Below are 26,337 nucleotides of genomic sequence, written 5' to 3' on the forward strand. Positions count from 1 at the left end.
GTGTAAGTACTTCACCCTTCCAGATACCACAATAGTTGTAGAAATCAACTTTATTAACTCAATCACCAATAATTTACAACCCAAGGAACAATCCATGAAGCTGAGCTTGGTGCTGCTCCTCCAGGTTTCCTCTGCTCCTCCAAGCCCGTGATTGGGTTTTAACGGAGGTGCTTCATAATGAGAGGAGAGACCTCTGGCCCAACCAAATGGCTTTTTAAGTCACCCACCCTCCTTTTGGACCAGCTGCTCAGTCTGACCAAAAGCTGGGAGAGCTCAATAACAAGCAGAACTATTCCAATAAATAATTCAAGTTACCATCTTCTCCAAAATCAAGAGTGTCCACAATTTACCTGCTTGCAGGAAATGACTTTAAAATTGATCACATCAGATGGCAGGAAGGAACCAGCCACCAACTGATAGTGTTCTGAGGATCATTTTGCACACTGATCCAAAGGCTCGGGTGCTACCCTTTTCAATCCCAGAACCTACAGTGGATAAAAGAAAACTATTTTGCCACCTCATGATGCAGCTTCAGGGCTGGCGCTGGAATTATTATCCTGAGGGGAGGCACTGGCCCCACGGGGTGTCACTTCAATGATACGGGGTTTGTCAATGATGCGAGCGGTCTGGTTGCCCTTCTCCACAATGCCAATGATCCAGGCTTGGTGTCCTTCTCCATATTTGGGAGATTTGATCTCTGCGCAGAAGCGAGCAGCCTGCTCTCGGGGTAAACAGATCAGCAGCCCACCTGCCATGTAAGAGAGCAAGTTACAGGTCACTTACAGGTTTAAATTCCCTTCAACCCCACCTTCAGCTCCTGTAGCGCAGGCTATCGATCTTACCAGATGTCTCGGGGGATGTTCCTTGTAGTAGCCGTGACCGGTTGCCACACGCTTTGCTAATAGCAGCCATTTTGGCAAGGATAGGCAGATTGTGGATGACAAATGACACCTCACTGCGCTGCTGTTTGGCCAAATTCTGTGCATGACCCAGAATACCAAAGCCTGTAATATCTGTAGCAGCATGGGCATTGAAAGTGTGCATCAAGCTGGCAGCTGAAAGACCAAGAGCATGAACATTTAAAAGCAGAAGTAATGGCAAAGTAGCAGTCACAATTGCTGCTAGCAATCTCCAAACAACCACTGTCTAGCCTATACCTAATACAGCAAGAACCAATCACTACATCAGCTGAAGGGTAGTAGCAACATTATGTGTTCAGCAGGGATGCAGGAACCTTTGGCTTTACATATACGATGTACATTCATTCTTCATTAATACCTGCCCATCAAGGTATGGGGAAATCAGGTCCACTCAGGTCCTAGAGCCTCATGTCTAAGAGGATGGAAATCTTTTCAGCCCAAGGGCTGCACTCCCTTACAAGCCACTTTCCAGGGAAAACACTTTTTTGGAGTAATGCCATAACATTATATATCAGTGGAAAGATAATTTAATGAAGAATGTAATGCAATAACTTTTATGAAGGATTATTTATTACAACAGCAGTCATAAAGAAGAAACATGAAACATAGAAAAAGATATACAAGAATTCTCACCACGTCAGTTAATAGTTGGGTAACCTTTAGCTTTAATTATGGCCTTAAACACCTTCCTGTGGAGTGAACCAAGTTTTTTAGTTCTGCAGCTGTAATAATATGAAACCAAGATTGAATTATTGCCTCCATTTATTGGGTTTTCTTGCTGGGTTGCTTCTGACTAACAAGTTTCTTTAGTTGGCTCCATAGATTTTCGTCTGGGTTATGTAATATTGGGCATTTACATTCCCATTAATAATGCAAATTATGCCCACACCTTTTCCTATCGTACAGCCCCAGATCATAACACTTAACTGGGTGTTTCATGGTTCTTGCAATGCAAGTAGAATGGAAATCTGATTCTTCTCCTCATGTATTTCATGCCATCACTACCAAAAGCAAGGAGATTTGGGTCTCATTCCTCCAAATAGCACTGTCCCATTGTTCTGCTGTCCACTTAACATGGGTTTTAGCCCAGTTTGATCTTTTCAACCTTTGTTTGAGATAACAATGGCTTTTTCCTTGGAATTCTAGCATTTAGACCGTATTCCTGCAGTCTGTGCCAAACAGTTCTTGCACTCAACTTCATATTACATTGCACCATGTCATCTTGTATACACCCAGATGATTTTATTCTGTCCCATATACACAAGTCTCTCAATTCTTCCATTGTCACCTGCTGTTGTGCACCTTTTCCTGCCTTTTCCAGTCTCATTTTGTAGTGACTGAGTCTCCTTACACCTCTTCAAAAATTTAGCAATGCCACCTTTGGTTAAGTTTCCACCAATTTTTCTTCTAATTTCTTCATAATTGTAGCCTTGTTCACTTAATAGTACTATTTTACTAAATGAAAGAACAAACAAAACAAACAAACAAAAAAAAACCACAAAACAAAACACAAAAACAACCAGCTTGATAACATCAATAGCTGAATCCTACTGTGACCTGATTGAATCATTGCCCAGACAAGTTGACACCTGATTGGCTCTCTAAACACTCATGCTCATTTGCTACATTGAAATGAAGGTCAACCTAAGCAAGCTGTGCTTCCTTTTTCTGGTTATTTGGCTATAACTTTTGACAGATAATTGAACAAACTTTGTTGCATTACATTCTTCATTAAATTATCTTTCCATTGATATGTAATTTTATGGTATTACTAAAAAAAAAAGAAGAAGTGATGTTAGGAGCCATCAAACCTCGGAAATACACGTTTTCCAAAACGTTTCCACAATTTGGGCCACTAGTGTACACCCAGTTCTGTCAGCAAATTAAGTTATGGACTCAATTCCCCCTTTGTTTAAAAGTATCAAATTTTGAAGGGCACTAGGGCTGGGCAATATCTGGTTTTCAATATAACGATACAGCTAAACATTGCGATATACCAATACATCACAATTATCTGAAATAAGATGGACTACGTAGAGGCGAACATGGTAATGTCCTTGCAACTGCTACTAAGTTACGGGTCTAAATCACCACACACTAAATCATCACTTTCATCAGCAGGCAAGCCAAAATGCATCCAAACAGGATGCTTTGGGGCTTGAATATTCAGGCCTAGGACAATCCAAAATACAGTGGTGAATCAGAGTGAATACAAATAATCTGGGAAAATATTGGAACAACAACAAAATAATAATCTAAATTTGATGCATATAATTATATGAAAATTAACTCAATGATAGCATGCTTCAACCAAACCATTAAAGATTTCTGGAGAATATATTAATGTTCTATGCAGTTTTAGGGGCAAATTAAAAATTTACAATATTAAACTTGCATATGATTAACAATTCAATCTGTTTTCTACTAATTTAAGAGTAATTTATGTAATTTACTAGTGCCAAGTTGCATCTCCTTCCCAACTCAGAGGGCCAACTGCAATTCTGTGCATGAGTAAGCCCTCCTGAGTTCAGCTAAACTTGCTTCTACTTTCCTGGGAGTAAGCCCCATTGAATTTAGTAGAGCTTACTTCTGAGTAGACACACATTTGCTTGGACTCCTTACCAACAAGCACCCACCCTCCCCATCATTCTTGCCTCACAACACTCAGCCTCCCATTTCAGCACGAGGCAGCAACTGTTAAATCTCCCCCCTCTTCATTTCTCCCCATTGTGACACAGAAGGGCCCCCATCACACCATTCTCTCCCTTTTTATCAAAGGGAAGGAGGAAGGGCAATGAGATAGCATCCTTTAAATTAAAAAAAGCCTTTTTCATATGAGGGAAGCTATTTAGGGTGAACCAACTATGTCTTACACAACAACTTGTTTTTTTGTTCTTACTTTCATGGGGACGGGGGAGAAGGGGCTGCATCAAAACTTCAGACAATAGTAAAGGGAGGGGAGAGAAAGGCATGCGCATGCACACGCACGTGCGCGCGCACACACACACACACACACACACACACACAGTGCAGAAGGGGAGAAGGGAATAGAGAGAGCCTTAACAGGGCAACTTGGTTTTTTGTTCTTTCTTTTACATGGGGAAAGGTACTGCTCCCAGCCTCAGATGGGTAGTAAAGGCATAAAGGAGGGGAGAGAAAGGCTTTGCAGTGTGTGTGTGCGCGCGCACACACACACACACGCGCGCACGCACACAGAGTGGCAGAAGGGGAGACAGGCAGTAAAGGCATCAGAGGGGAGAGAGCTGCTTCAGGCACACATGCGCAGGGGAGTAAAGAAAGACTTAAATAACAGGGCAACCTTTTTTGTTCTTATAGAAAACAACCCTGTTTGTTCTTTCACTGGGTAAGGAGAGGGGAAAGGGGGCTTCCAGCAAGAATTCCCAAGCCAGCTTAGACCAGCATCTCTGCAAACCACACCTACCAGCCTGTCACACTGGGTACTAGCCTACTTTAAGCAAGCAGAACCTAGTCTTTTAAGTTGCTGCTGCTGCTGCTGGTTTCCCAGCTACTTTCATAATCGTCACCTGCAGAGGTAGTGGAGCTGAGCTGGGGCTCGCTGCAGAATTGAAACATTGTGATAGCTGCTACACCTGCTCTTGTGAGTCGCTTGCTGCTTCTGTAGGAGGCACCGGAAGCACTAAGAAGCACACAGGTTTTCTCAAATTCATGATGTTTGCCAGGTAACATTTTATGAAAGTTATCATGATGTGTACTTCCTAATCGATTTTGAACGATATATTGAAAAATCACCCAGGTCTAATCTGCACACATATCTGCAGACGGAATCATAAATCACCTGAGCTTTATTACTTTCATCCCAATGGTAGCTCTTTGTGATGAGAAATACTAATCAACTGATTAATCAACTGTAAAAAAATAAAAATTATTCTTGTACATAAAACAAGACATTCCATATTTCAACAAATTTTCTCCTTTAAAGATGAAGGTTAAAAGATGAAGATTAGAAGAATTCAGAAGGTCCTGGGACTCGAATGCCCCAAGAACTTGAGAAGTACATGGGCAGACTTTCAAGATTTATTTGCTGCCACAGTGGTGTCAATCCTTTGCCTTATAAATGAAGAACAAGTCAAACCCCACCCCACCCCATACCTGTCCTGTTCAACATGGCCATACTGAACATGGCTTCCTGATATGCCAGTTCAACATCTTCTCTGGAGACCACCAGCTTAATTTTATTCCACCGTTCTGGCTGAAATGGAAAAGTAGTATGTTAAGAAATTGTTTTGAGGCTGCATTTCTCACTAACAAATTCAGGGGTCTCAAGTTAGTACAATGCAACATGTCTATAATAACACCATCTCCTTGATCAGGAAGCCTCTTGACCTTGGGATGTGCTTAGGGAATCTACTCCTTGTATTGGGCTAGAGAGAGGCAGACTGAGGGTGCTGATTGCCCTGTTGTCCAGCAGCATCCCTGATCTAGCTGGCAGATGTAGTCTTGGGGATACTAAAATGATAATCTTGAGGGATTTCAAGATCCACGCGGAGGCTGCTATCAGGCCAGCTCGAAACTTTGTGGCCTCCATGACAACCATGGATCCATCTCTGATAGTTATCGGTCCAACACACCAGGTGTGGCACACCCGATGTGATCTTTGCCCCCAAGTGATATGAGGGATGGACTGAAGATAGAGGGAGTACAATGCATTCCGATGTCATGATCAGACCATTAGACTCACGGTGGCATTTCTCCCTGTAAGGGTGGTGGGCCAATTCAGGTAGCCTGTCCTCAGAGATTGATGAAATCAGGTTCCTGAATGCTCTGTGATTTTCCATGGACAAAGCTGGTGACCCTGTCAAAGTCCTGTCTTGCTTTTGAAACAGGTGGTTTTTGTACACCCACACTGGCATTTTGTAGCCCAAGCAGCTCCTTGGTACTCTGAGGAGATCCGGATTATGAAACAAGCTGGACAAAGACTGGAGTGCAAGTGGTGCACGTCTCATTCTGAAGCTGACCAAACACTGGTAAAAACACACAATTGTGCCTACTATGTGGCAGTGTAAGCTGCAAAACAGGCTCTCTTTGCAGCTCGCATTGTCTCCTCTGGTAGCTAGCCAGTGGAGTTATTTCAGATGGTCTGGAGGTTACTGACTCCCAGTGTGGAGAAGCATTCGAAGACCCCTGTGACCAACTGGCTATGCACTTTGAGGATAAAGTCATTCAACTTTGGTGTGATATCGACTCTCCATTTGTTGAAAGTACCCAGTGCCGCTATTAAGGTTGTATTGTGGGATCACTTTCACCTTAAGCAAGGAGCTCATCTGGACAAGGTGCTGGGGCAAGGAATGCACCCAACCACATGCCCCTTGTTCCTCCTAGCTTATTAAAACTATACATACAAGAGGATCCCCTGCAGATAGATAGATAGAGGAATACAAATGGATGCGCAAGGTTTCCCACAGATGAGCACTTACATTATCTAGCCACTGATGAGCATTTACAGCCACTTGAGTCCCCAGTGGTTTAGTCAGCACAAGAACATCCCCTGGAACAGCACTGTCTGGCCTAAAATCATAAGAAACAGGAGCTCACACTCAGACCTACTTGTTTATGTTTAGCAGTTATAGCCTGTCCATAACAGAGTTCTTAAAGAGTTCTTAGTGTGGTGTCTAAACCTGGGTCCAAAGTTTATCTCCCCAAGTCAGGAACAAGAGACAGCTTTCCGATAGATTGGGAGAGGGGGAACCTTCTTGTCCTAGCAGGCAAAATCTTTAGTTCACTCTGCCCTACAGGCCAACTTTGAATGGTGTATGGTCCAGCCAACCTGTCAAAATTAGCCTGTGGGGATGGGAGGAGACAGCGACTAAGCAGAATTGAACTAAACTAAGCAGAATTGAACTAAACTCAGGAGTTCAATTTTATTTTATTTTTTGTCACAGGATCAAGCTGCATCTCTTCCTGCAACACACACAATGACAACTGTGACATCAAGTGTGCAGCAAGTGGCCATAGTTTGGGGGGAAATGGCCTGGGAGACCAAGTATGACCTCTGGTTCCCCATCCTTGCTGCCGACCATGGCAACCTTCAACCCTGTTAAGTCTGAAAGAGCTGAAAGAGACAACACCACCCAGCAATTCCACCAAGTCTCAGTAATATAATGCCAGGTCAGCTGCTGCCTCAACCATCAAATCATGGCTGAGGAAGCATTAATATGGTCCCAAAATAAACTTGCATACAGACAGCTTACAAAGCCAGTACTGGTTATCTGAATCACAGACTGGATCATTTGTCTTCAGAGCATTATGTACATTACTATAGTCTCATCTTCCACATGACTTTATGATCACTGTGACAGCCGAAGCAGCAATATTGTTAGTCCTGGAATAGTTAAGAGGATTTGCCAGCCCCCAACCCTACTGTTTTTGCTCTAAAGTGGCATGGGCAATCCCTAGCTCAACTCTACCATTTCATTATTTGATTCAGTGATCCCAATGTCTAGCAAGCATCCCTAAACCTTTCAACTGTTAAGATTGCAACACAATTACCTCTCTTGTAAAGACATCTATGGCATGAATTTTCAAATCAGGTCTCTCCCAATGAGATGCATTTACTCACATGATGAACTCATTGGGCTGGCATACAACCGTTGCAACTCCTCCAACAATAATCCAAGGATTCAGGACAGTCTGCCCACCAGTTACTGAGGTGCCACCATCTTCTGCTGCATCCCGAAAGCCCTTGATTATCAGTGGCATTATTTTCTCCCGCTCCTGGGTGAAGGATAAAATAAAGGATTGAGAAAATCAAGACTGATGTGGAAAGCTGGGTCAGGGATACTAAGGACTGTTTCCTACCTGTATGTTTCACAGAAAGGCAGGGTCTATAAAGCACTTACTCTGTGAAGTGTCATGCAATCACATTTCAAGCACCAAACAAAGCCATTGTTAAGGAAGCTAAACTATAGGTTTTTATAATGCCCAAGTTGACAAGCAAATATTTGCAAATGGCCAGCCATTGTTTGGTGTGATAAATGAGCCGACAAGTCACCATCTCTGGTGAACATCACAGAAACAAGACTGCCAATGGAAAACCTAAATAAAGCATGGTTTGACCTTTTTGTCTGGAAGCCAGAATTATGGTCAACACAAACTACAGTTTGACATGTCTGAACTAGGTTTCTGATCTTATTCCTTGCAAATAATCATTCACTTAAATCCTACTTTAACTGGCAGTGGCTCTCCTAAGTATCAGGCAGGGATAATACACATCACCTATTACCCAATTATTTAGCTGGGGCTGCCAGGGATTGAACCTTAGACCTCTGACAAGTGAGGCATGTGCTCTATAAATTATTTGCCTTAAAATGTTCAGAGGTATCTATTTCCAGGCCGTAGCCAGGCTGAAACAAACCAAAGCTCTGCAGGTGAAGCCAGACAAAGAAGTTCCTTTTCTGAAATCCACTTGTGCCATAATTACCTACCATAATTATGTCAAAAAAATTGTAATTAAAATATTCATTTTCCCTATTATTTAAGTAAAATGTATTTCTAGAGACAAAATTATCCATTATACTTCTCACCTCCTCAGTCATTTTCTGGCTTACACTCAGAAGCATAAGCATGTTGTCACATTCTGTGATGCCCATGGCGTAGAGGTCACTCAGCACGTTAGCACAGGCAATGCGGCCCTAGACCAGACACATGCAACAAAAGATATAGAATGAGGAAGATGACACACAAGGCAACTGTCCTCATGAACTGTCTCACATCACAAATGTACCATGTTCCACTACAAACATGGCTAATTCTTTTTTATCCAGTCAAGCCTGCTCACCATCATATACGGGTCCTCCACTAGTGGATAAAAGAAGTCTGTGGTCTGTACAAGGGAGAGACCTCCATGCCTCAATGGGATCACACAGGAGTCCATTCCGATGCCTGTGGAGAGAAGGGACCCCAAGCACATCAGCACCTTTAGAAGTATTCCCACCCCAAACACCTACTTGTTTTAGGCCAATGACCTCTGTGATCTCTGACCACTGGTCCTGTTAGCTAGGGATGATGGGAGTTGTAGTCCCAAAACAGCTGGAGGGTCAAGTTTGGCCATCACTGTTTTAGGTAGTCAGAACAGCCCTATCTTCAGCCCAGGTCTACAAATGCAGCCAAATGAGGAATAATGTCCTAGAGTCCAAAGATTGAGATAAACAACTACCTGACATTCAGAAGACATCTTAAGGCAGCCCTGTTCAGGGAAGTTTTTAATGTATGACATCTTAGTGTATTTTTGGTCTTTGTGGAAGCCGCCCAGAGTGGCTGGCGTACAAATAAATTATTATTATTATTATTATTACAGTAGTACCTTGGTTCTTGAACTTAGTCTGTTCCGGAAGTCCATTCCAAAACCAAGGCGTGCTCTCCCATAGAAAGTAATGCAAAATGGATTAATCGGTTCCAGGCTGTTGAAAAACTACCCCTAAAACGCTTCTCCCCACTGCCCCAATCAGCATGATCTTTCAAGATCTCTCTCTCTCTCAGGTCAAGGCAGCTGGGCTTCAGAGCGCTGCCAGGGGGCTTCTCCCCACTGCCCCAATCAGTGCAATCTCTCTAAAAATGGAAGCGCAACACTAAAATATTTCCAGAACTGGAACGCTCACTTCCGGGTTTGCAACATTCGGGTTCTAAGTTGTTCATGAACTAGGCTGTTTGAGAACTAAGGTACCACTGTAGAATGGACTTTTGTACGGAAGGAATTATACAGTACTTGTAATTGAATACTTAAGTGGTCTCAAGTGTTTAACGCAGTCTCCACATTACATAGTTGCAATCTTTGAAATAATTCTGTAAGATGTATCAGCGTTAATTACATGTGATTTTTTTGGAGTGGGGGAGACAAATTCAGCCTAGAGCTTCTGGTGAAGGTTAGACTTTAAAACTCCCCTACGTTAAGAAAACGACATATTCGAGTAGAAAAACAGAACGGGGGGAGAGGTCTACGGAGGGCCAGAGCCTTTCTCCCGCATCAGCAAGCTACCCCGCTGCAGGATATGGGGCACTGATTTAAACGGAGAAAATCCGAAAAGCGCCTCCCACCCCCGCAGCACTGGCCTCCCCCTTCCGCGGCCTTCGGAGCGCCCTCCCCACCGCCTCCGCGCCCAGCCTCACCGAGGGTCCGGGGGGCCCCGCCGACGGCAGCCGCCTCCCCGCCGCCCGCCTCTCCCGCGCGGGCCCCGCCGAGTCCCTCCAGGAGCCTGAGCAGCGTCTCCTGAGGGACTTTGCAGCCTCAGCCGCGCAGCTCCCCGTAGCTGGTGAGCCGCCAGCCCGGGCTGAGCCCCAGCGCCTCGGGCTCGAAGGGCCGGTAGCCCGGCGGGCCCACGGGGCTGGGGGCGGCCGCCGCCGCCGCCGCCGCGGCCAGAGAAGGAAGGCCGGCCGAGGGGGAGCCTGCCAGCGCCGCCATGACGCCTTGCCGAGGGAGAGGGCGGCCGTTGGGCGGGCTGAGGAGAAAGGGCGGGAACGCCGGCGGCCTCTCGGAGCTCTCGCGAGGGCCGCACTCCCGCGCAGGCGCCCCGCCGCTCCGCCCGCTGCTTCCGGCTCCGCTCGAATCAGGGGCGGGCGGGAAGGTGGCGTCCGGGGCGGGAGCTGCTCCGCCTCGCTGGGCCGCCCGGACCCCGCGGCGCCAGACTCGGACAGTCGGGTTCCAGGGCGGGCTGCGCTGCCCTCACGGGCCCTGGAATGCTGCTGCCGCTGCCTCTTCTGAAACGTGTCCCTCGGCCAGCTCCGCATCTTGTCAAGCCCCCTCTCTCCTCGGGAGGCGCACCTGCCAGATGGCCCCGAGCGGGAGCCCAGCCGCCTCACCCCCCGCCCCCCCCCCGCCCCCCAAGGGACGCGTCCAGTGCCCGAAAATTAAGACACGCGTGGGCAGATGGCTGCTGTTCTCATGTCCTGTAACACATTGAGTTGGCTACAATAGGAAACGAGGCTGGGTGTGAAAGGCCCTTGGTTTGTTCCAACAGGGCTCTTCGTTGTACATAAATTGCATAGCCACTGGGTAGCACATAAATAAGGGTAAGTTCTACCTCAGTGGCAGAGCATCTGCTTTGCATGAAGAGGTGAAAGGTTTTAGGATAATACTGGTTGGTATCTGTCTCAGGAGACAGTGGAGGAGTGAACCTTTGGGGGCAAAGTCAGACTCTGTTAAGGTTGCAGCTCCCGTATTATTGTTGTTTAGTCTTTAGTCGTGTCCGACTCTTTGTGACCCCATGGACCAGAGCACGCCAGGCACTCTTGTCTTCCACTGCCTCATGCTCATAGCTTCAAGAACACCGTCCAACCATCTTGTCCTCTGTCGTCCCCTTCTCCTTGTGCCCTCCATCTTTCCCAACATCAGGGTCTTTTCCAGGGAGTCTTCTCTTCTCATGAGGCTGCCAAAGTATTGGAGCCTCAGCTTCAGGATCTGTCCTTCCAGTGAGCACTCAGGGCTGATTTCCTTAATGGATGCGTTTGATCTTCTTGCAGTCCATGGGACTCTCAAGAGTCTCCTCCAGCACCATAATTCAAAAGCATCAATTCTTCGGCGATCAGCCTTCTTGATGGTCCAGCTCTCACTTTCATACATCACTACTGGGAAAACTATAGCTTTAACTATATGGACCTTGTGGTAACGTAACCGTCCACTTGCCCTCTGCCACTCGGCCACACTGCCCTATCTCTGCTCTCCGGCAAGACAGGACCCCTGAGTAGCCCAGGCAAGCGGGGGTTACTATTTTACAAGACAGGACAAAATATACTGGTAGCTGCCACCACCCCTTTAACCCGGGGAACTCCAAGCCACAGCCCCAAGGGGAAAGGCTGCGCCTCAATTAGTACCGGTTCCCCCTAACCCTGCAGTTTATATCTGCAGGCAGAAATACACACGGTAGGCGTAACCAAGCGTAAGGCAAGGATTAGCTGATTCCCAGAAAGACACACAACTAAAACAGTTTCTTTTCTTAAAAATTTATTTTAAAAAAGAAGAACATAAGAACACATGCAAACTTGCAGGCACATCACTTGAGGGTTACAGAAGCAAAATAAGAACATTGTAAAATATAACTAACTCTCTACTTACATCACACTACTTGTAGGTTAGGATAGAAAAGTCTTTAAGTCCGTAGATGAAAAGAACAGCGATTCTCCATCACAATAGGCTGTGATTGTCGGCTAATTAGGTGTAGCTTCTAGCCGGGCTCAATGCGGATTGCAAAGCGCACTTGACCATTCATTTCCCAGGTCTCTTATCCCCAATACACACGTGGGAACGGACCCCCAAGACCAATCATAACTTTAGATTATTTTCAAATTCACCAATGACTGACTTGCTGATTAATCAATCTATCTCTTGGCAGCTGGGGCAATTAAGAACCCAGAGCCAGATCAAGGGGTATCCTCCCTTCCTGGATGGTATGCAGATGTAGGCACTTAGGAAGATAACATCAGTGCGAAAATGTGAATAACATAGGACCCAGGTGCCAGATCCTTCAGTAAATCAGCTTCCTTTCCCACCATAAACTTCTCATCCTGGACGCCTGTTAGTCTGGAGTTAAAGCAACAGGGCTTCTTTCCCAGGGTCCTTGTGGCTTGTTGGTTTCCCACAAGGCTTCACTCCCTTACTTGACCAAGGAATGGCTTTCAGAAATATACTAACTTTACTACAGACCTAAACTAACTAAACTCCATGGACAAAGACAACAGCTCCTGTATAGTTGTAGAGAATGTTATGGGAGATACATGTTTTGTTGCAACTGGGACAGATGAAGGCGTCTTGACCTAAGTTACTGTAAGGCTGATCATAGAATCATAGAATCATAGAGTTGGAAGAGACCACAAGGGCCATCGAGTCCAACCCCCTGCCAAGCAGGAAACACCATCAGAGCACTCCTGACATATGGTTGTCAAGCCTCTGCTTAAAGACCTCCAAAGAAGGAGACTCCACCACACTCCTTGGCAGCAAATTCCACTGTCGAACAGCTCTTACTGTCAGGAAGTTCTTCCTAATGTTTAGGTGGAATCTTCTTTCTTGTAGTTTGTATCCATTGCTCCGTGTCCGCTTCTCTGGAGCAGCAGAAAACAACCTTTCTCCCTCCTCTATATGACATCCTTTTATATATTTGAACATGGCTATCATATCCCCCCTTAACCTCCTCTTCTCCAGGCTAAACATGCCCAGCTCCCTTAGCCGTTCCTCATAAGGCATCGTTTCCAGGCCTTTGACCATTTTGGTTGCCCTCCTCTGGACACGTTCCAGTTTGTCAGTGTCCTTCTTGAACTGTGGTGCCCAGAACTGGACACAGTACTCCAGGTGAGGTCTGACCAGAGCAGAATACAGTGGCACTATTGCTTCCCTTGATCTAGATGCTATACTCCTATTGATGCAGCCCAGAATTGCATTGGCTTTTGTAGCTGCCGCGTCACACTGTTGGCTCATGTCAAGTTTGTGGTCAACCAAGACTCCTAGATCCTTTTCACATGTACTGCTCTCAAGCCAGGTGTCACCCATCTTGTATTTGTGCCTCTCATTTTTTTTGCCCAAGTGCAATACTTTACATTTCTCCCTGTTAAAATTCATCTTGTTTGTTTTGGCCCAGTTCTCTAATCTGTCAAGGTCGTTTTGAAGTGTTATCCTGTCCTCTGGGGTGTTAGCCACCCCTCCCAGTTTGGTGTCATCTGCAAATTTGATCAGGATGCCCTTGAGTCCATCATCCAAGTCGTTGATAAAGATGTTGAATAAGACCGGGCCCAAGACAGAACCCTGTGGCACCCCACTAGTCACTCTTCTCCAGGATGAAGAGGAACCATTGATGAGCACCCTTTGGGTCCGGTCAGTCAGCCAGTTACAAATCCACTGAGTGGTAGCATAGTCAAGACCGCATTTTACCAGCTTCTTTACAAGAATATCATGGGGCACCTTGTCAAATGCCTTGCTGAAATCAAGGTAGGCTACATCCACTGCGTTCCCTTCATCTACCAGGCTTGTAATTCTGTCAAAAAATGAGATCAGGTTCGTCTGACATGACTTTTTTTCAGAAATCCATGCTGACTACTGGTGATCACAGCATTCCTTTCTAGGTGCTCACAGATTGTTTGCTTAATGATCTGCTCCAGAATCTTCCCTGGTATTGATGTCAGACTGACTGGGCGGTAATTATTTGGGTCCTCTCTTTTCCCCTTTTTGAAAATAGGGACAACATTTGCCCTCCTCCAGTCTGCTGGGACTTCGCCTGTTCTCCAGGAATTCTCAAAGATGATTGCCAGTGGTTCTGAGATCACATCTGCCAGTTCTTTTAATACTCTTGGATGCAGTTCATCTGGCCCTGCAGACTTGAATACATCTAAACTAGCCAAGTATTCTTGTACTATCTCCTTAGTTATTCTGGGCTGTGTTTCCTCTGCTGAATCATTTCCTCCAAATTCTTCAGGTCGGGCATTGTTTTCTTTATCGGAGAAGACTGAGGCAAAAAAGGCATTGAGCAGTTCAGCCCTTTCTGTGTCCCCTGTTTGCATTTCACCATCTTCTCCTCTGAGACCAAATTCCCTGCAGGCTTGGGCAAAACAGTTGATGGGTCTCTGTAGAGCTGCCTCTGTGTGTGCTGTCAAGGCTGCGTCATCTGTAAACAGTATCTCTCAGATAAGAACCTGCCACACTTTAGTCTTGGCATGGAACTGTGCTAGGTTGAACAGAACCCAGTTGTTCCTTGAATGGTGTACACACCATTTTCAGTCAAGCTGAAGGCATAGGACATCAACAGCGACAATAATATGGCAAAAAGAGTTGGGGTGAGAACACAGCCCTGTTTCATAGCATTTTTTATAGGGAGGGCATCTGAGTATGAGCTGTCATATTGGACAGTGCTACGCATGCTCTTGTGGAAGGACACAATCCTCTTGTGAAGCTTAGGTGGACAATCTATCTTGTTGAGCAGTGTGACGAGTCCTTTTCAGCTGATGAGATCAAAGGCCTTCATCAGATCTATGAAGGCAATATATGAAAGGGTGTCTCTGCTCTTGGCATTTCTCCTGCAGCTGACACAGCGAGAAGATCAGGTCAACTGTTGACCTCTGAGCTCTAAAACCTTATTGTGACACAGGATAGATTCTGTCAGCGAGTGACTGTGATTTGTTGAGAACTACATGGGTTGTACAGCCATGATGGTCACCTTTGTTCTTGCAGAGGGTCATGATGCTTTAGTAGCGCATGTCTTGTGCCATGGGACCTTATTCCCAACACTGTGGCGGTGTGTGATGAGGAGGATTTAAAAGTGGCTTTCTCTTGGGATTCTGTCCTGTCCTGGGACTTTACTGCATGCCTGAGATTTGATGGCATTCTTCAGCTCCTTGAGAGTGGGGGAGCACCTTGCTCTTCCAAGACAGGATACTGTCGGCTGCTGTGTCAGAGACCATGTTTCTCTGCAAGGACAGTTATTGGTAGTGCTCTGCCCATTGCTTCATCTGCTTCCTGCAGTCTGTGATGATCTCTCCAGACATGGTTTTCAGCAGGCCAGTTTTTTTGGACAATTGGTCCAAAGGCTTTTTTCACTGTACATTTTGCAAGTGTTGCCGGTGTTAGCAGCAAGTTGAATGCTCAGACACAGCTTTAGCCAGTAGTCAGCACATTGTCTGGCAATCTGCTGGGCATCACTCCTTCCCTTTCTCACTGTAGCAAGTATCTTTTCATTCACAAAAGCCTAACGCCTTTGTAGCAATAACAGGCTCCATGTCCTTTCAACAGTACTGGCTTTTTGGAGCTATGGAGGTAAGGCTCCGCTTGTGCTGAGGCACACCTCACACCTGGCATGCCACAGCGTGCCAAGGAGCCTTGCACCCACGCTCCACAAACTTGTGGCCTCTTGGCAAGTAGACAGGGTTTTCCCCCTGACCTTTTGTCCTTTCATATGATCTGTTTACTAGACAGAACGCTTGGCTAAAGCATAACAAGGAACACAGACATAATCCACTTTCACAACGCCTATGGGAAACACCTGCTAATGCTCAGAATGTGTTTATATGGAATATATTAAAGTTCAGAGTGGTTTCACTACCTCTTTTTCTAACTGTATTTTATCCAATAAAAAGAGGCTCCGCAAGGCTGGCTTTTCAGCTTGCTCCTGCACAGCTCACTTGCATCCAACCTTTTGTCACCCTCGTTATTCCTACACCAAGCCCACAGGTAAGGATAGCATCAAAGCAAGCCAATTAGTGTATATCAAAGCAAGTAAATATAAACACATATGAGCTCATTGCTACAACAACTACCAATTAACGTTGGAATTATATTGACTACCAAGATGGCATTAGAAAAGCTTCTGGAAAAGTTCACCTTTGGTTCAACACACTTGTGATCCTCTAAGACCTTATGGAAGAACTATTGAGCACAATGCAGACATTGCAGAAATTAATACAGACCATTCCAGCCATACTAATCCTGACTCAGACTGGCAGTAAATCTCCACGCTCTAAAGCAAACAAAACAAAAAATGTTATTTGATATTACTAAAGAATTTTAGACAAGCAATTTGATGGCTTGCAACCTGTGTGGAGGAGGAAGGACTTCCATCCCCCAGAAGCTCAGCCATCAAATTATATATACTGTTTTAAATGTTTCATGCAAATGGGGCCCTATTATTTTGTGGAAACTGAAAATTTGTTAAGGGGGAATAATTGAGGGTGTCAAAATACGGACATTATCAAGTTTTGATTTTCATCTTTATTATCTACAGAACAGGACATTTGAACTGCGTGCTGGAACATGTCAGTGGATAGAGAGAGAGGGATAGGAAGGAAGGAAGATAAAGTTCCTAAAGGTAAGAGTTGTTAAACCATGGAACAGACTGCCTTGGTAGGTGGTGGGCTCTACTTTACTGGAGGTATTTAAGCAAAGGCATCAGGGTGGCCAGCTGTCAGGGATGCTGTAGTTGCATCCTGCACTGCAAAGCCTACATTGAGCAGGGAGGTTTGTCTTGAGGACCTCCATGCTGGAGAACAGCAACAATTGACAAAAGATAGACATAATACAGTGGTACCTTGGTTTTCAAATGCCTTGGTAGTCAAACGCCTTGGTTCCCAAATGCCGAACCCGGAATTGTTCTGGTTTTTGAACATTTTTCGGAAGCCGAGCATCCAGTGTGGCTGTTAGCTATTGTTTCCAGGGCGCCTGCACCAATCAGAAGCTGCACCTTGGTATTCAAACATTTCAGAAGTCAAACGGACTTCCGGAACAGATTAAGTTTGGCACTTTTGTTTTTGCTATTTATCTTGCGTTTTTGTTTTTGAGGCTTTTTCCGTTAATTTGTGTTTTGTGTAGAACTCAGTTCAGCTACTGATTGATTGATTGATTGATTGACTGATTGATTGACTGCGGAAATGGATAAAAGCCCCACATCCAAACAATGAATATCACCAGTGTAGGTAAGAAAAAAACCCTAATTTTAAGTTTTATCATCTACAATACTGTCTTATTTAATTTATAGTACATTACATTGATTATTGCTTTCATTTTATGGATCAGTGGTCTCGTTAGATAGTAAAATTCATGTTAAATTGCTGTTTTAGGGGTTGTTTTTAAAAGTCTGGAACAGATTAATCCATTTTGCATTACTTTCTATGGGAAAGTGCGCCTTGGTTTTGGAACACTTTGGTTTTGGAATGGACTTCTGGAATGGATTAAGTCTGAGAATCAAGGTAGAAACAGGAAGAAACACTATGGATGGAATAATTGCCACACACAGAAAGGAAAGTTTGAATGCTTCATCTGTAGATGCAGAAATCATTCAACGTGTCATTATGAACGGAAGTCATTAAAACTGCAGCTGCCATACAAAGGATTGGTATTTGGACTGGAGCATAATTGAAATTTATAAGAGTTTGGAACGCAGAAACGTCATCAAACCATTAATTCTAGTATGCGGGGGGCCACCTAATTGTATAATTTGGCATCTCAGTGATTAGTATTGTTAATTGTATTATAATTTGGCATTGTAATGAGGCTATTACTGGATTGTTGTAATTGAAAACTAATAAAAAATATTTTCAAAGTTTTAGTAAAATTCTACCTTGCCTCCCCAAGGCAGCTAACAATATACAATGCATCATGTACACTATAACAAAATGCAGTGGTACCTCGAGTTAAGTACTTAATTCGTTCCAGAGGTACGTTCTTAACCTTAACTGTTCTTAACATGTTCTTAACTTTAGCTAATGGGGCCTCCTGCTGCTGCCGCACAATTTCTGTTCTCGCCCTGAAGCAAAGTTCTTAACCTGAGGTACTATTTCTGGGTTAGTGGAGTATGTAACCTGAAGCATGTGTAACCTGAAGCGTGTGTAACCCGAGGTACCACTGTAAGCCAGTTAAAAGGCAAAGTGGGAGATAAAACACCATACTAAATTAACCAAATCAGTTTTTAAATGCTCACTGCAGTCCTAGACACATTTTCATGGGAGTAAGGTCCACTGAAACCAATGTGACTTACTTTTGAGTAGCTATGCATGATTCTAATAGGCAATGAAAAATAATTAAATAGAAGGATGACTCAACCTCCTCCTCTGTGTGTGATAAAACTTGGAATTTTGACTGAAGGGCAATTAATCTTTTGTTTTGTGTAGGGTGAATTAAAAATAAAATAAAGACCCAGGAACCGCATGTTGTGTTAGGACCAGAGAGACCCAAGTTCAAATTCTGATGGAGCCTTCATGAAACTCAGTGACCGCTATCTCTCGGCCAAGCCTATCTCATGGGGTCTGGAGGGGAGTCAGAACAAGGTGTGAGGTCCGAAGCTCCTTGGCCTGGCCTAAGAGTGGGTTAACAAATGTAATCAATGCATTCAGTGTATTCAAGAAACAATACAGGAATTGATAATCGTATGGGGGGGGGAGCTGAGGGGGCGAAGCAGAAGAAACGAAACAGCCTAATTGCTCGCAAGTTTCGGCGCAGGAAGAGAGGCGACTTCGCTAGAAAGCCAGAATTCAACAGGTAGCAGACATCCCAGTGCGGAGCTGCGGGGGCCAGGAGGGAAGCTGCACCTGTTGGATGTCGGGGCGCCGAGGAGAGGAGATGCAGCCCGCCCTCCGCCGCCGCGGCGACTTGCAGCGGGGTAGCTGGCCTCCGGTGCCTCTCCTTCCCTCCAGAAACGCGCTCTCCCGGCGCCGGGGAAGCGGGCAGCTCCGGCTGCGGGGCGGGCTCTCGGCGCCGCGCAGAGCGAAAGCGAAAGCGGGCTGGGCCGGCTGGGCTGGGCTTTGCGCGCTTCGCCCTCCTCGCCGTCGCCTCGGACCATCCCGGGCGGGCAGAGCCCCCCGCCTCTCGCCGCGCGATGCACCGGGCAAGGCAGGACGAGGTGGAGGTAGGCGGGCGTCGGAGGGAGGGAGGGAGGGAGAAGAAACCCCCCCGAGCTGGGGCGGAGGAGCCGCCGGCTCCGAGGGCAGACCAGAGGGCCCTCGCCGCCCGCCCTCAGCAGCCCACAAGGCAGGCAGGCAGGAAGAAGCAGCCATCCTCGGGTCGCGTCCGGAGGAGCGCTGCCCTCCAAGCTGGAGGCTCCGTTTAGCTGCGGGCAGAGGACGACGGACCTCGGGTTCAAACTCTGGCGCGGGCGGGGGACCCGCGGAGAAGCAGCCCAGAGCTATCCTCTTTCTTAATCTGTCATGTTGGCAAGTTCTATACACTGTAATCTAATACGTATTTTAAGGTGCCAGTCTTCTCGTGACGGGACTGCATCTGTTCTCCATTTTTGTGCTATCACCATGAATGAGAAAATGTGCCAGTTGCTTCCTTACATTTCCAACATAGGTCACTTTTATCATGTGTCATTAAGTATTGGAATTGTTTGGAATAAAAACCTTTTTGGGAGAATATTCATTTTTATCACCGAGATTCTCTCCATTAATAATAATTGCATTCTGCCCCATATATCTAGCATATATATGTTTCAAAAATGAGAGAGAGAGAGAAAACATCAAGTAATACTGAGGAAAATCCTAGTTGTGATCTGGAATCACCATTCAAATAGCCTGCTAGAGAAGACTTGTTTAATTTGACACCGAGCACACCTCCCAAAAAGGTAGTTTGTGGACAATATGTGGCTAGCTATCTGAGCCCCAGTTTTACATGGGCTGGAGATGAAAACATCTCTCAGCCTATGTGTTTGATCTGTGGCGGGATGCTTTCAGATTCCAATGTTGCCCCAAACAAGATGAAAAGACATCAGTTGTCAAACCATGGAAATCTGGCAAACAATAATGTTCAATATTTTGAAATGCTTTTGGAACAGCAGAAATGCCAACGTTCATGTTTCTAAACATGGTTAAAAGTATCAGTTAAGATGCAAATCTTGCGAGATGGCGGAACTGAAGGCTCAACAAACAAAATCACACATAATAGTTTCCTCTCTTGCTTCCACTTCTGCTTCTGGGCTTCTTTGTGCCACAGACTCTCCCTGCTCACTAAACCCTGTTGCCCCTTCAGCTTTTGATACCTCCTCCTCCCAGTCTTCTCCCTCTGACCACTCATCATTTTCCCACCACCACTCCTCTGGCTCTCAGCTGATGCCTCCCACAATTCCACTGTGTCCAGCCAGAACATGACATCAAGTAAAAGAAGAGCAAGGTGCTACATATCAAAAGTTTAGTATTTGAGGGCTTGACTAAATACAGCCTCCAAAGCAGAAATTTGCTTGTGCTCCAGGTTATAATTACCAGTATATGTAATTCCTTGGAGGTTGGGGGAATAGCTGTGTTACTGTCACCACAAAAATAGCAAAGGTTGTTGTGGCACCTTAAAGACTAGCAAATATATTGTGATGTAAGTGTTCATGGGACAGAGCTCACTTTATTAAAAGTGTTGTCTTAATCAGAATCTAGAACAGTACAAAACTTTAAGAAATAGAGGTCTAAATCACAACTTACAGCTACTTCCCTTCTCCATCTTGTCAGTACTCAGTTGAAAAGTTTACTCCCATCTCCATGGTGCAGCAGCTGCCTCTGCTTGTCATTATTGATTGTCAATAGTTAGCATAAGCCATAATTAAAACTCATTTCAAAAGATGATTTCTGGTGTGAAAGCTGAGTCACAAACTTTATGTGCCAGTTCAGACAGCATGCCTAACCATAGTTAAACTTCATTAATCCAGTTGCTCTTGGAGGAAACTGATTTTCTAGATCCATTTCAGTCTGGGTTTAGGCCCAGTTTTCACAGAGAAACTGCTTTGGTCGCCCTGTTGAGAGAGAGACAGGGAAAATGTGTCCCTGTTAATTCTCCTCTACCTCTCAGCGGCTTTTGATACCATCGACCATGGTATCCTTCTGGAGTGGCTGTCTGAGTTAGGGGTGGGTGGCATGGCTTTGTGGTGGTTCAGGTCCTACTTAGATGGTCATTCCCAGAGGGTTTTGTTTGGGGAATGCTTTTCAGCTCTGCAGAAACTTCAATGTGGGGTTCTGCAGGGCTCACTCCTATCCCCCATGTTGTTTAACATCTACATGAAACTGCGGGGTGGGGTTATCCAGAGGTTTGGAGTATGTTGTCAGCAGTATGCGGATGACACTCACCTGTACTTCTCCTTTACATCTGCAGGTGAGGCAGTGGAAGTGCTGGACTAGTAACTTGCCTCGGTAATGAACTGGATGAGAGCCAACAAACTGAAGCTCAATCCAGATCAGACTGTGGCACTGTTAGTGGGTGGTTCCCTAGACTAGATGGCTGGGAGGTTGCCTGCTCTTGATCCAAAAATTGAAAGGCACTGAGGCATACAGCCTAACACCACCTTCCAACCTTAAGCTGTCTAAGCCAGAGGTTGGCAACCTAAGGCCCATGGGCCGCTTCCAGCCCATGAGCTTCCTGGAACCGGCCCACGGCCGTTCCGTGGATCGGCATGGGGATTCTGTGCTCCCCCCCCCCCCCACGGCGCCATTTTTTTTTCTTGCCGTAGGGACTGACTTCCCGGTCGGTGCTGGAAATAGTGTGCGCATGGGTTCTCCTCTGTCCTGGAAGTGTGCCGGAAATAGCTTGAGCGCATGCATGGGTGCGCATGCTCCGGCCCACTGAGAGGTCTGTGGGTGAGTGGATTGGCCTGGCCTCAAAAAACGTTGCTGACCCCTGGTCTAAGCTAAGGTTACCAGATTTTTTTCAATGAATCTGGGAACACTTTTCAACTTCCTACTAAATAGATGCATTTTGTCAGGGGACTGATTTGTAAATCCGGGGACTGTCCCCGGCAAATGGGGACGTCTAATAACCTTAGTCTAAGCCAATGTGTGAGCACCTTTGCATAAAGACATCCTTGCCCTGTCAGTGTCCCCTGGTCTGTACACATGCGGAAATGAAAGGACGTTGTGCTGGTGTGAACAGCACCAGGAAGAAAGAGCTCTGAAATGCATAAAACATAACCCCAGCAACTTCACGGCTGTCTAAGGCAGTGCGAGTACACCCTGAGTCAGACCGTGAGTCAGTCACTGACTGGCAGCAGCTCTCCAGGGTCTCAGGCCCTGGTGATGCCGAAGATGGACTAGAGACCCTCTGCCTTCAGCACGTGTGCTGCAGCCCTCCAAGCAGCCTGGAGGAAGTAATGCATTCCCCCCCTGCTCAGATTATTGTTGTATTGAGGACAGGACTGCGTGTTTCCCAAACACAGATTAGGCAGTTGGTGGTAAAATAAGAGAGAAGGCATTCAGCCCCTTCCCATTTCTCCCCTCTTCCCAGGCACCAGCCTACCCCCTTCCAAATAGTGATTATTTTTGTCTTTGAATAAGGAGATCCTGCTAAGGGAACAATATCTAGGGTGGTGGGAGAGAAGCTGTGAGCAGGAGAGGATTAGCCACCCCCTCCTTGCTGATTCTGCTCTGTGAGTGCTCCTCCGTTAATATTATAAGGTTAGGAATCACATCTTTGCCTCATAACAAGTAGGCCTGCCCTCAAAAATTTAAAATTGCAATGTATTTGCAACACAAGCACATGATTTCAGGGACAGGAGAGAATTGGCAAAACCTCTGCTTTCACTATGTTATAAGAAAAAATGGCTCTTTCCCCCTTATGGGGTACCCAAGAGCCCATATAGAGTCCTTAAGTGGGTGCCTTATTGGTAGGAGAAAATAACAAAGGCCAACCAGAGTATATTGAGAAGCAAAGCAGTTAGTAAGCTTGATCTTTATTAAACTGTTGGAACAGGCTCCCCCGCTCACCCCACACAGGAGGGAGGAGGAACCCAGAACGATGGTGTGTAATTCCTTATATGGACTTTCGAAATTGCCCACTCTGTAGCTCAAGACCACCCCCAAAAACATCATACATACATCACAGAAGGAAGCAGTCTCCTGCAGAAATATATCACAGGAGGCGGTCTACAGCAGAAATCCTGTCTGCCAGGATACCTGACAATGGTCACTGATTGCTTTACCTGGGCAGCCTGGCCATTCTTTTGTGATGGTAAATGCTTTTTAATTCCTGTATCCAGGTCACAGGCTCACCCTATTCATACACAAATACACCCTTAAGACAGGTAAGCAAAAGACAATGGAGAGGCTTTCTCATTTCTTCCTCCTTGCAGAGAAATATTTGAGGTCAATTTGTGTAACAGCTTTTAAAGGCTTCAGAAATTGCCCAAAGACTACCAAAAAGCATTATACAGGCATCACAGAAAGAGGCGGTCTACAACAGAAATTTGCATGTATGGCTTGTCTCCTGTCTGTCAAGATATCAGAGAAAGTTTAAAAGGTAAAAGGTAAAGGTACCTCTGCCCGTACGGGCCAGTCTTGACAGACTCTAGGGTTGTGCGCCCATGTCACTTAAGAGGCCGGGGGCCAGCGCTGTCCGGAGACACTTCCGGATCATGTGGCCAGCGTGACATCGCTGCTCTGGCGAGCCAGCGCAGCACACGGAAACACCGTTTACCTTCCCGCTAGTAAGCGGTACCTATTTATCTACTTGCACTTTGACGTGCTTTCGAACTGCTAGGTTGGCAGGCGCTGGGACCGAGCAACGGGAGCGCACCCCGCCGCGGGGATTCGAACCGCTGACCTTTCGATCGGCAAGCCCTAGGCACTGAGGCTTTTTGATTGCCTTTTCCTGGCCAGTCTGGGCCATTCCTTTGAAACAGTGAATATCTTGACTACAGAATCCATTTTCACAGATTATGCATATCTGCTCTTTTGACAAGTCTGCCTGGATAGTTATCAATGCTCGTTACACGTTTCACAGAGGAGAGGCTCAGGATTTCCTGCTTTGTGACTAGAGGAGTCTCAAGGCTGCCTAGGGGTCAGACATGGCTGCGGGATTGCTGTCTGTACTATTTTAGCACAGGTCTTACTAGTGATGTAGAAAAATTGGGGCTTGGCTTTTGCTGCCCTTTTGCTCTGAGTCCCCTAAGTCCATGATCGGTCAGGGAAGAATGGATGGAGGCAGAATCCAGTGAAAGCAAGGCAGATCTTTATTTTTCTGTTGCGACAGAGTCCCCACCCCCCTTTCAAGGAGGTGAGAGACCAAGAACAAGTGCGCAGGAACCTTTAAAGACTTTAGACATTGCCCAACAAAGATCACCCTAAAAGCATCATACATACATCACAGAAATCTGAGTGTTTAGCTTCTCTCCTGTTTGCTGGGATATCTGATAATGTTTTACTGATTGTATTACCTGGGCAGCAGCCTGACCATTCTTCTGAGATGGTAAATACTTTAGTTCTTGAATCCAGGTCACAGGCCCACCCTATTCATACACAGATATGCCCTTGACAGGATTTGTAAGTGAAAAGAACTACTGGGAAAGGTTTCTCCAATATATTTCCTTCCTCAGAGGAAATATTTGGGGTTATTTAAATTCAAGATAAGCTTCATGATTGCTCTCCTGTACTGTTTCAGACATATGTGTTTACCTTGTGCATTTATGAACATTTATTATATATTTGATACCTTAGTGTTCTTATAACACTGGTGAAAGGTATATTTCATCAAGAAATTGGTTGATTCATAGAGAAATAAGGCTAAGTGAAAATATCCACTGTAAATAGACACATCTGGATACTTTGTTACCATATAACTGAGTTATGTTGCATAGGCCAAGGCCATTTGCAGAAGGGTTCCTATTGTATTACCTGTTCTTACATGCAGGGAGTTGGCTGTTTTCTGGACATGTATATGTTTAGATGCACCTATTCCTGTGATTTTATAATGGCATGGCATTAATTTCTCTAACAAGGCAAAGGTGCCTCAAAATGCAGCCACTTCTCCTTGGTGGCGCCTGAGAGGCTGGAATGTGGCAGCTGGGTGTCCTGCATGCTGGCAAAAACAATCTGAATCATTCACCAAGGAAAGCTGAATTTCTGCTGCCTTCACAGTACCAGGACTGGCAGTACCCAGGCTAATCTCTAATCTTGCATGTCAGCAATCTTTTTCAGCTGTGGGCCGGTCCACCGTCCCTCAGACCATGTGGTGGGCCGGACTATATTTTGAAAAAAAAATTGAATGAATTCTTATGGCCCACAAATAACCCAGAGATGCATTTTAAATAAAAGCACACATTCTACTCATGCAAAAAAGCGCTGATTCTTGGACTGCCCGCGGGCTGGATTGAGAAGGCAATTGGGCCACATCCGCCCCCCGGGCCTTAGGTTGCCTACCCCTGGGCTACCCCATGTCTTCCACCTCCAGACCTTTGGTTTCATTAGAAACAGAAACCTCTGGCATGAGCAAAAGAGCCATCAGCACAGCAGATGTTTAAGTGCAGTGAACGTATCTGCAGAAGAGGAATAGAGCCTCAGCATGACATCTCTCCCTACGCAATATAGTGTGGTCTGCCACATGTTCTATTTCCAAGAGCTTCAGCAAACTGTGAGCAATTTTCCTCTGCTGTTGCATGAGGATGGTGTCATGGAGACTCTTGAGGTCATGTTTATCTTGTGCAAACTGAAGGCATGGGGGCAAAGGTAGGAGGAGTATCCCTTGTTCAATGCTGATGCAATCTCAAACAAAGTTGCCCTCGCTTGCCAGCAGGGCTGCCTGCCTAGTGATAAGGTTCGCCTGGTGCCTGCATTACATATCTTCAGGTGCCAGGCGAAAATATTTATCTGTAACCAGGCATTCATCTTATTAACATTCTAGGGCCTTTTAAATGTGTTTGTGGGAGCAGGGTTATTGGCTTGTTTTTGTTTTGTTATTTATTTTGTATTGTCATTTTGTATTTTTATTTGTGAACCGCCCTGTGATATTCAGATGAAGGGTGGCAAGCCGTCTGTTAGGGTGTGTGTGAGTGTATCTGTCTGCTATCAGGTTTCCAGTACAGCAGTTGGGCCCGAAGGGGGGCAGGGCGTAGAGGGCACCCGCCTGCGTGGTTCAGGGTAGGAGAGGGGCAGGGAAGCTGCTGCCCACTCCCTCTCTGCTCTCTGCCACTGGGTCAGGCCTGACTCGGCCATGGAGGCAGAGCTGCTGGGGACG

At 45.7% G+C, this 26,337-nt stretch overlaps 3 protein-coding genes across 7 annotated transcripts in view; 1 reads left to right on the plus strand and 2 right to left on the minus strand.

Moving 5' to 3' along the window:
• Positions 1-35: 35 nt before the first annotated feature.
• LOC310668121 (selenide, water dikinase 2-like) lies at positions 36-10,371 on the minus strand. The gene is made up of 8 exons (XM_083421092.1): positions 10,065-10,371; positions 8,737-8,840; positions 8,483-8,590; positions 7,519-7,673; positions 6,377-6,467; positions 5,052-5,151; positions 843-1,055; positions 36-748 (listed from the first exon to the last, which is right to left on the minus strand). Exons 1-8 carry the CDS (start codon positions 10,354-10,356, stop codon positions 519-521), a joined length of 1,293 nt encoding a protein of 430 aa, XP_083277218.1. The 5' UTR covers positions 10,357-10,371; the 3' UTR covers positions 36-518.
• A 155-nt stretch (positions 10,372-10,526) lies between these two features.
• Positions 10,527-26,337, plus strand: part of SHFL (shiftless antiviral inhibitor of ribosomal frameshifting) — a 320,289-nt gene continuing 304,478 nt past the window's right edge. For 2 of the 5 annotated variants that reach the window (XR_014506623.1, XM_083421138.1), the window contains exon 1: positions 19,146-19,267. Coding sequence is in view for 3 of the 5 variants with exons in the window: in XM_083421138.1 (XP_083277264.1) it covers positions 19,238-19,267 (30 nt within the window). In the remaining 2 variants the exon portion in view is untranslated. Of the gene's footprint in view, positions 10,965-14,540; positions 16,736-17,235; positions 17,340-19,121; positions 19,268-26,337 lie in introns of those variants that run through there. The other 3 variants (XM_083421139.1, XM_083421140.1, XM_083421137.1) reach the window with 3 other exon arrangements.
• The window catches only part of LOC310668132 (intercellular adhesion molecule 2-like), a 200,882-nt gene continuing 187,985 nt past the window's right edge, over positions 13,441-26,337 (minus strand). Inside the window, exon 7 of the mRNA XM_083421123.1 lies at positions 13,441-13,915. The gene's annotated coding sequence lies outside the window, so the exon portion shown is untranslated. The remainder of the gene's footprint in view (positions 13,916-26,337) is intronic.

This window comes from Podarcis tiliguerta (assembly GCF_965153285.1).
Source record: "Podarcis tiliguerta genome assembly, chromosome: 17".
Taxonomy (NCBI): domain Eukaryota; kingdom Metazoa; phylum Chordata; class Lepidosauria; order Squamata; family Lacertidae; genus Podarcis; species Podarcis tiliguerta.